We start from the raw sequence: 10,460 nt of genomic DNA on the forward strand, positions 1-10,460 counted from the left end.
TGCTCTCACTAAATTTTGCAGGGCCTATTAAGTGCTGCTTGTAGCCTTAGTTTTCTATCGTTGTATTTTTTTTCTGTTTTGGGTCTATAAAATCGTTTTAAATATCGTTGTTTTTCATCTGTTTGAGTCTAAATGGAACCCATATATATATGAAAATCACGCTGCTTTTAAGTAGTCTTAAAACTATCAATTGAGAACCATCAACTCTTTTGAAAAATGTTTACCCTGATAAAAAAAATCTAGTAATAAATAGGTTGTACATTTAGACCATATTTTGTGTAGGTCTCACAAATAACAAACACTGACATAATTATCCCTCCGAACTGCAGGTGATAATGAAAATCAAGTAAAGGAGGCAAGTCCGGACTGGCCCGACAGAACAACAATGGAAGCTAAGGAAAAGGAGCAAGCCAGCTTTCCAAGCAGTCTCTCTGTTAAGACGTACAAATCCAGAGATGAACCTCCACACTTTAGCCTGGAAGAGAGGTATTTTATCATTTCTTCTCGATGTCATGTCACGTGTAAAGCTTGTTATACCGCCCCTGTGGAAAATCAGAGACTACTACTCTTGGACCAAAAAACCCCCACCCCATTTAGAACCTGAAGCCTGGACATATAACTAATTAGATGAAGGAACAGCTGCCTTTGTCAGCCTGTTTGTTGGATTGCTTTGTCAGGATCATGGTTTGTTGTTGGCTACTGGTCAATTGCAAATAGTATCAATCAATCAATCAATTTTTATTTATATAGTACCGATTCACAACCAATGCTATTTCAAGATGCTTACCTATGAAGCAATGTGACCTTGTAGCAAAGGTGACATTGCTTTGTACAAACAAAGGTGAGAGAGGTAGCTTTATTGGCTGTATTGTTATTGCAGAATAAGTGGATGTCTTTCCCTTTTAGGCTTGTAGGTGAGCTATTATCTCTTAAATGGCCCTGCTCACCAGCATAGGTTCATAGATTAATATATTATAATTAATATAAAATTGATATTAATGTAGTTATTTAAACAATAAATAATCATTGGGTGAATATACCAAATGTAAGTTTTTGTTTATCACAGTTCAGGTGAGTTGATGTGCTGTAGCTTTACAAAATAGCATACATATTTTTTACACTTAAAGGGCTATTCTGTTTGCCGTCAGAAACCCCCGGACGCACCTCGCAGACCGGTGTTCTTCCGCTGCATGAGCACGGATCAAGTAGCAGTATTGGTCTATAGAGTGAATTAAACTCACTTTTCTGCCAATTTAAAAGATGGGACGTACCTGTCTTTATTCCGACTGTTCAAACAAGCAAACCTCCTGTGGGGGGAGGGAACTCAGGATGATGAGTTATGCAGACTGGAGCCGTATGTGAGCCGCTAGTATCCTCTGATTCAGAAAGGTCCTGGAGTATTGTTGTCACTAAGTCCCTCTCCCGACAGCAGAAGCTCTCTGGGTTCGTTGGCATGGGCTCACAGTTTACACACCGGCACCACCAGGTAACATGGGATCGCTCCTGCTCACTCATTAGCACAGAACTTTCTCCCCTCTCTTCTTCTGTACGTTGGGTCTGCATCTGGAGTTCTTCCTCTGTACACTCTGGTTCACAGATAAATCCTCTTGTGTCCACAGTAAATGGCATGTCACCGTTGCTGTCAGAATCGCTCATTTTTGCAGTTCGTAGTTTTTGTTCCAAAAAGTGTCGGCTAATAATGCTACGTGCTTGTTCATCCAAACAGCTGATCGGCGTGTATCCATGCCCATGCAGCGTAAGAACACCGGTCTGCGAGGTGCATCTGGAAATAGTGCCAAAACAAAAGGGGTTACTGACGGCAAACTGAATAGCTCCAATTTATTTACTGGTTCATGCATTTGCACCATGATGAGTGCCTGGACCATATTTTCTGAACTTTGGCGAAATTACACGAAATAGGCGGCCCCGTGCGCAGAGAATTGTAGCATAGCTTGCCGGCTGGTCCTCTGGGAATTTTCTCATTAAAGGGGAAGAGCTCACTGGCACGCATTGTGGCGAGCAGGAGCAGTAGTTTACTGTAACTCATACGACCCCACTTAAAAAAAAAACTGAAATATCACTTTAGATAAGTACAATACCATTTTTACCTGCTCTCACCTTTCATCATTTGTATTTGTATATTTTTTGAAGGACTCCTTCAGGTGCTGAGACAGCCAGGATGGATGATAAGAGTCAAATTTCTGGAAAAACAGATGACAAGTAAGTCTTTTTTCTCCAATCAAGAACAAGATATGGTGCAAAATCAACCTTTTTTTTTTAATGCATGCATGCATCTTCTCTTACTTTGTACATGAAAGAAGTAGAAGTTACAATCATTTTGGTGATAAGTGTTCTTTTTCGTACACAGGAATGTCCGACCAGGTTCAGCAAAATCCCCTGCTGGTGAGCCACAGGCACAAAACGTATGTTAATGCTATTTTATCTTCATTGCAACAGTTTCTGTTTGGAAAGTGGTCAAAATATCAAACATTTTTTATTCAACCATTTGGTGTACAGGTGGACGACCTTGCACTTCCAACCCTGATGGAAAACTGGACCACAGAAAATGTCAAAGACTGGTTGATCGGTCGACTTAGAGTACCACAGGGAATTGCGCAGAATCTTTTTGACCAAGCTTTCTCAGGAGCTTGTTTGGTCACCTTTGAGAAGCAGGACCTTTTAGAGCTAGGTGTTCCACCTGCTCCAGCTATACAAATCGTACGACAGGTTGAGAAGTTCAAACGTCAGTCAGAGACTTCTTCCGGGTTGAGAATACCGAAGAGTCATTACGAGCCAAGAGAGTGTGATGGATTGAAACGTTTAGAGATCCAGGAAGTGTCAGGCAACATTGATGAATCTATGGAAACTGAAACAGTGTCATCAGATTCAGGAATCCAAAGTATTAGCTCCACACTATTCATGCTGCAGGAGGCAAGAAACAAAATCAGATCTGTAATGGATCAGAAATCATCAAACAACTCTACCTCTAACTCTAACTCTAACTCTAACTCACAGTTAGATTCAGAAGTTACTGGCAGTTCAACTTTACCACCACTTAAGAAGCCTATATGTGAGATTAGGCCCTTTGACAAAGATAACTGGTCCATTTTTTACACCCAAAATGGCATTCTTCCCCCAGTGGCTGGTCCAAGTAATCTTCTTGACCCTGTCCATGAGTACCAGCTGCTGCCTGGTGCAAATGAAGCAAGCGAAAGAGAGACCCTTTTTGAGTTTACCAAGGAAGTATTCTGTTTTGCTGCAAGCTGCATGAATTCACGAACAAATGGCACTATTCATTTTGGAGTCAACAACCAGCCAGAACAGGGACATGGTCAGGTAGTCGGGCACAAGCTCACCTCTTTCAGTAAGTATGCTGATGCATTTAAATCACATCTGAGTGATTTCTTTGAAGAAAAACATGTAAATACTGCAAGAATGTGCATCAGGCCTCCTAAGTTTGTTAGAGTGTACTGTGAAGATGGGACTGCTTCAGACAAGTGGGTGATTGAGGTTGATGTAGTGCCAACATATTCACAGACTCTAGAGAAAACTTTCTACACTCTTCTGAGTATTGAATCAACAGAAAAAAAGCAACAAAGCAAAATCAAATGCCTCTTCGTCCGGGATGGCCCAAGATCAATTAATATTTTGGCAGATACTAATCCTCGAAAAGTCCAAGAGGAAATGAAAAGTGTGATGGAGAAAGTGAAGTGCTGGGCATCAGCACGAAAGGCAGCAGAGGAGAAGAATGAAAAACCTCCCTCTCAAGGCAACCAGGGCCAAAGGCTGAAACAGCTGATAACTCGTGGAAGAGAAGCATTTGAAAACTCCATTCAAGTGATTCTTGTTACTGACAGATGTCACCCGGACCAACTGGAGCACCTTGATTTTTTGAAAGAGATTAAGTTGTTTGCTGTACTTGAGTTTGACCCAGAGTCCGACGTAAATGGAACATGCAGTTTGTACAGAAGGGATCGCATAGGCAATCTGCACTACCCACGTATGTTCGACTCCCAAGACAGTATAACTGCAACCATTGAAAAGCTGAATTTGTTTCACCAAACAAGTTGGGTCTTCTGCAACGGACGAGTGAATGAAGAGAGTGAGACAGACAAGCCATTGTCACAAAGTGAATGGCTGAAAAGACGCTCTGGTGAGATCAACAGCTTGGTTTCATTTCTCTTCAAACCCGATTTGCTCTCAAAAGATAAACTCCTTGTGATAATCATTCTTCACTCAGCTGTAATGGACATCTCAAGCCCTATTTTGGAGGCTTTCTGTGCGATCTATCGAACACTGGAAGGAGTCGACAATATGTTGTGCATATGCAAAGACTCCACTGTGTTCAATCACTGGAGGCAGCTTATAGATTGCCGCTGTAAGGAGGACATCACCAGCAAATGCATCTATGAATTGAGTCTGAATGAAATATCTAGCACCATCAAAAAGCTGAAAGAACCCCAAACACAGTCTTCCAGGAGGTTCTTGCCATCCACAGGCTCAAGCTCAGTGCTGCTGACAAGAAAGGATGAAGAGCTGATGACTGTTTTGGACATCTTGTGTGAAAATGAGTGTGAGAACACAGAAATCGAAACACAGGATTCATTCAAGAAGTTCAAGATAAAATCAGAGGAAGACTTTTACAGAGGAGGACAAGTCACATGGTGGAACTTCTATCTTTCTGAAAAAGACAACCTGCCATTCATCAGTCGTGACACATACAGTGAGTTGTATGACCTTATCACTCCTGTAGAAGGCTACACAAATCCATGTTTTATCATCAATCTCTTCCATCATCCTGGATGTGGGGGAACAACTCTGGCGATGCATGTTCTTTGGAACCTGAGAAGGAAATTCAGGTGTGCCGTTGTTAAAAATAACTCTGCAACAAATCAACAAATTGCAGCTCAAGTCATAAACCTCCTGACGTATGGCAAACAGGAGCAGTCAGGCTATAAGCCTGTACTTCTCTTGGTGGACAACTGGGATGATGTTGAGGATCTGAAGCAGTGCATCATGAATGTCGCCAGTGTTAAGAAGCCACATAACCAGCTCCTGGTGATCATACTGAACTGTGAGAGGACCAGGTTCCCCGACGAGAGCTCCAGAGATAGCCGCACTGCGAATGTGTTCATCACCAATAAGTTGTCAACCAAAGAGAAGGTTTTGTTTTCGGAGAAATTCGAACAACTCAAGGACAATCATGAAAAGCCAGAAACGTTCTATGCCTTCATGATCATGACAAACAACTTCAGTGAGGATTACATCACAAATGTGGTGAGCAACATTGTGGCAGATCTTGATGTCACCACCCAAGAGGGAAGGCTTTTCTCCTTCTTGGCTTTGCTGAACACCTACGTCAACGGATCCTGCATGTCGCTGTCTTTATGTGAGGAGTTGGTGGGGATAAGAAATGCTTTCTGGAAGCAAGAAAGTCTTGATGATAAAATGAATCCCTATTCAACACTGATGATCACTTTCACTGTTGAGGAGCATGGCAGCTATCAAGCGGTACGGCTCTTGCACCCAATGATTGCAAATAAATGCCTTGAAGTCCTTACCCAAAGACACAATCTTTCTCGGGCTGAGATCATTGTTGACCTTTTGCACTGTGACAAGCTCTACAAATCATGCATGGGAAAGGATTTCCTGGTCCAAACTATCCAAAGCATGCTTGTCACACGTCGCAGAAAAGAGCAAGGGGATGACAAGGACACATTTTTCTCTCCGGTGGTTGAGGAAATACATGAGACAGAAGGATCTGACAAAATCAAAGATGTCTTGGAAAAAGCAACACTCAGGTTTGACAAAAGTGCAACACTGCCACAAGCACTGGCAAGATATTTCTGCTTGAGAGAGAAAGACTTCAAATCAGCCCTCAAATGGGCTTTGGATGCACGGAGTAAAAAGTCAAACTCCTACATTGCAGATACTGTCGGGCAAGTTTATAAAGGCCACCTCAAAAAGGAAATTGAAGATTCTGAGGATCTCACTCCAGATACACTTGACACAATTCTGAAACTAGCACACTCTGCTGTTGGTGCATTCAAGGATTCACAGGAGTTAGCCAAGAATGATGTTTTGGACACCCATGATGTGCGCCACAAAAAAAGGCACACGTCCTTTAATACATCAGGCTATACTGGGGAGATAGATGTTACGATGACCGTTCTTGACATCATTACAGAACCTCCTGTTTTTGACTCAAGTGACAGTCACAAGCGGGATAAAATGCTACAGTTCCTCAAAGGTCAACACCCAGTGAGCAGTCTAAATGACTCAAGCAACCCAACCATTTGCCAGTTTGTTGCTGTCCTGAGAGTCCATGAGAGATTTCTTGTCTCTTTGATGCCAAGGCTAAAGGAAATCTTCAATTACTTTGAAAGCTACTTCACATACCTAAAACCTAGGTCACTTGAAAAGGAAACGGCTGATGATAGAAACAAACGAAAGGTTTCTGAGCACTTCAAAAAATACTTGCAAATATTTAGCATATCAGCAAATGAGAAAGCATCTGAAAAGGCCAGCAAACCCAATCTCAGTCTGCGGCAAGAGATAGTGGACCAGAGGTACTATCTGGAAACAAAAAGAGCAGATTCATTTGCTGGACTGCTGCAGCACTTGAATGACAAAAGTCCAACAGAGATGGAGCACATCCTCAAAAAATGGCAATTTGTCATTGAGAAATCCCCCACAAGGAGTGTATCAGATACAGTCAACTTTATCCTGGCAAACATTGTTCTTCACAGCCTCAAGCCCTCCTCCACATCGCTGAAAAAATATGAGGAGTTGGTTCTTCTCCTCAACGAAGCACTGCAAAAAGAGGGCACTCATTCAAAGCTGACAGAGATGTACTACCTCTCTATGTTGTTGATGTGGCCGTCAAAGGACCAGAGGCTTGAGAGTTTAGCAACGCACAGAAATATCAGTATGTACATCACATCAGCCAAGAAATCTTTTAAGCGCCGCTTCTCTTACATGTTTCCAGCAAGGAGTGCTATTGCTCATTTCTTCCTTGGGAAATCTGACGGACTCAAGCGAATTGTCTCCAAGGTGAAGCTTGATCACATTTTGATGAGTGTTTCGAGGCAGCAAGCCTCCTGCAGTGGCCAGAGTAGTCAACAACATAAACCTCACTTTCTGTGGCAGAGCGGAGCTGCATGGAATGAACCAGAGATCCAGAAGAAGTTGTTAAGAGTTCAGGGACATTCAGAACAGGGGGAAATTTTTGTCAACTACGGTGGCAACCTTAGAATGCAGGTGCGTCCAGTTTACCTGGGTGATATTCGAAGCGGATACAGTCGGGAGCAAGTATCCTTCTACCTTGGTTTTACCATGGAAGGCCCTGTAGCCTATAATGTCAAGTATGAAAATGAGCAATGAGGACAAGTAACTGGCACTTGTTTTAATGCACATACGAACACAAAAACGGTGCATAGCATAAAAAAGCCACATTGAGACTATCAAGGACATGGTACAGCTGTTTGATGACAAAAGTTGAAACACCGGTACTTGCAGATTCTACATGAGTGTCTTTTAGCCCAAAGCTCAGTGGCTTTGGGTGATTGTCAGTGGCATACTGGCCAAAATGTAAACTGTTCAAAAGCTCAGAGACTGACAGGAACGCACACTGTGGGTGAATATCTTTCAGCCAGGCTTTAGACTCTTAGTCTAAAATTGGTTGTAAAGAGTCCATCATTGAAGAGTCATTACTAAACCAAGCAGTCTTAGTTGTATGTCATCAACTGAATCCTCTATAGCATACGTGCCAACACTCCCAGGTTTTTCTTTTTCCTGTATGTCAATGTCCCCCAACCGCTTTGTTGTTTCCAGGAAAACTCTCCCTTCAACCAACCCCCCAAGACTATCACCACCTCCCATATTTAGAAACCCAAATGTATGTTATTGTTTGTTGTTTTTTTTTTTTTTGTTTGTTTACTGTTGCTTATGTATTATGTAATGAAGCACTTGCTGGCCTCTGAAGAAAACCAAGTTCAGACTCCAGCTTGGTGCATCACCGTGTACAGACACAGCATACTGTCAGCTGATTTTTAACAATGTAATAACAAAATGTTTTGAATCCACTTTTTATACAACACGTTTGTTTTGAATGAACATCTGGAAAATGTTAATAGATGCACAATACAATGCTGTGGCTTCCCCTCTGGTGTCAGTTCTGGACTGTTTGATGTCATTGACTTGTGTATCTGTTGAAGTCAGGTGATGAAATGTGAAGAGGTGGGATTTAGATGGAGAAGGAGGTCAATCAAATGCAGCACATTTATCCAGGTGTTTTTTTCTTGTGATTGATGATTGATGTATTGACCTGACCTGTCATGCATTTGTGCTTGAAATCAAAAAAATAGTTCTGGTGTCTGGAAAAAAACACACCAAATACTGCTGAACAAGAAACCTGTGAAGTGTTTTATAGTTGTTGGAACCCCAAAACTTATCAAATGTGAAATATTCCTCAGCAGGTTTATTTTGAAAGTTTAAAAAGATGTTGCATATTTGTCATTGTTAACTTTTTAATGTTTTTTTTTCATTACATGTTGAATGATTTTAGAACTTACGTGCTGTGGTATTGAAGTCAGTTAAAAACATAAATGTGATTGTTTTGTCATGATGATGCATGATTAAAAAAAGAAAATATTAAAAAAAAAACTCAAAACTTGTCTGTGTTAAAATCGAAAAAGTGCACAAACTGAATGTTGGCTTGAGAATGTCAGCACCTTTAATGTGGTGGGATATTACCTGTGTAGGCTGAAGGCAGCTAAGAGTAGCAATGGTAGTAGATTCACAGAACAGTCAGCAGCTCCCCCTGCTGAACAAACACCTGCGCAGTCCTGGAATCCCCCACCTATCAGCTGTGCGCAACATGTTCCTCTGGTGATGATGGCATACTTCAGACAATCTAGTTTATTCAGCAGTTAGTGATTGAGTGAGTGATGAATTAGCACCCGACTGCCCCTCCAAATATGTCAGCGAAATTATTTGTGAAATTTCTTCGTCAAGTAAATCCCACTGAGGAGCACAAGCAGATAAAATCTCAGGCCCCTAGGATTGCAACTCTGGCTGTAAGGGCAAAGACTCCTGGATGCCAAACCAGAGTAACAACATCACAACATCAGAGTTTTACACTTTCAGTTGCCGATTGCAAAGGGAGCTAAACTCACAAGTGGGTGTTGCAAGCTGGTTTTCAGCTTAGTCATGCACAGTTGTTTTTTTGTTGTGGTTATCCTGCTCACTATCACTTCATTTTAGCTGCTACAACCATGAGATGAGTTGCTATTAATATGTGAGTGATGAGTCCTGTGATAGATGTAGATTTCCTGGTGAAATATGACATTAATAGAGAAGTTGAATCAAGTAAAAATGGAATGTGAAAAACTATTAACTTTTAAACTATCAATTAAAAAAAAAAGTATAATGGTGGTGTTATGGATAGATCAAATATGTCCCAGATTAAATCAAATAAGAGTTGTTTTTTAATTTGTTAGGTAAGACAGTTTATTCACTCATCAGCAGTGAGTTGGAGCACCTGTGATGTTCTCAATCAGCTGAGGGAGGCCACATAAGGAGGTTGAGGTCTCCTTCTTCAGTTGTTTTTTGCTCACTGGAAGGTCAACACCATCAGCTGGCTTTCCTTCTTCACACTATGAAAGTCTGAGCTTGAGTTCTATTACATGACATTTCTTTCTGTTTATCCATTATTCTATTCATCCCTCATCACTGACTCCAATTTCTCTTTTATTTTTGGTCCTTTTTTTAAGTCTATCATTTTGATAGAGTTACTTGGTGTCTGTGTTGCATCAAACCTCCTCCGACACCTTTCAGAAAACACAAGGACTTATCTTTCTTTGACTTTCTATTTAAAGCTGCTGTGAGGAACTTTTGTTTTGTATCATTTCTGGCGCCCCCTTGTGGACAAAGTGATACCTCTTATTTCTTGTCCTTTACATGCAAAAGTAGTGTTTTCAACAAAAGCCTCATCCTGTTGTCTTCAACAGTCAACTTTATCAGGGAATGAGATTATTTACCATGAAAACAGTCAAATAAAGGGTGTTTCTGAAGCAAGATGTCCATCATCTGGTCTGGCACCTACCCCCCCAGGGCAGTTTCAGGCATTAACAATGACAACAGAGAAGGTGTCAGTGTTGCTGCTGATGGTCTTGTTTGTTATTAAAGGTCATAAAGAGGCATCAGTATCATTTTCAGTCTGTTTCTCAGCCAGTTCAAAACTCCTCACAGGGCCTTTAAGTGCAGTGATTTTGTTAGTTTCCCAAACCACGACCCCTGTCCTTCAGATTGTCATATAGGGGAAACAACAGTGGCCTCAGAAATGTTTATAAAAACGTTAAGTGGTGGAGTCTGTGTCTGCTGCTCTTTCCAAATGACAAAGAGTTGTTTCCTCAGGAGGCTTTAGCAGATAGTAACTTACAATAATGGCAGATACAAGA

The 10,460-nt window shown here is 41.3% G+C and overlaps 1 protein-coding gene across 1 annotated transcript; it reads left to right on the forward strand.

Moving 5' to 3' along the window:
• The first annotated feature begins 346 nt into the window (after window positions 1-346).
• On the forward strand, window positions 347-8,577 carry LOC117815634 (sterile alpha motif domain-containing protein 9-like). Its single transcript, XM_034687443.1, has 4 exons — window positions 347-486; window positions 2,152-2,220; window positions 2,369-2,423; window positions 2,518-8,577. Exons 1-4 carry the CDS (start codon window positions 386-388, stop codon window positions 7,381-7,383), a joined length of 5,091 nt encoding a protein of 1,696 aa, XP_034543334.1. The 5' UTR covers window positions 347-385; the 3' UTR covers window positions 7,384-8,577.
• The last annotated feature ends 1,883 nt before the right edge of the window (window positions 8,578-10,460 follow it).

The sequence above is a fragment of the Notolabrus celidotus genome, chromosome 7, assembly GCF_009762535.1.
Source record: "Notolabrus celidotus isolate fNotCel1 chromosome 7, fNotCel1.pri, whole genome shotgun sequence".
NCBI classification, from domain to species: domain Eukaryota; kingdom Metazoa; phylum Chordata; class Actinopteri; order Labriformes; family Labridae; genus Notolabrus; species Notolabrus celidotus.

Coding starts and splice junctions, on each gene's coding strand:
- LOC117815634 (XM_034687443.1), top strand. CDS start 386: ATGGAAGCTAAGGAAAAGGAGCAAGCCAGCTTTCCAAGCAGTCTCTCT. Junction 487..2,151: donor CACTTTAGCCTGGAAGAGAG/GTATTTTATCAT, acceptor TATTTTTTGAAG/GACTCCTTCAGGTGCTGAGA. Junction 2,221..2,368: donor TCTGGAAAAACAGATGACAA/GTAAGTCTTTTT, acceptor TTTCGTACACAG/GAATGTCCGACCAGGTTCAG.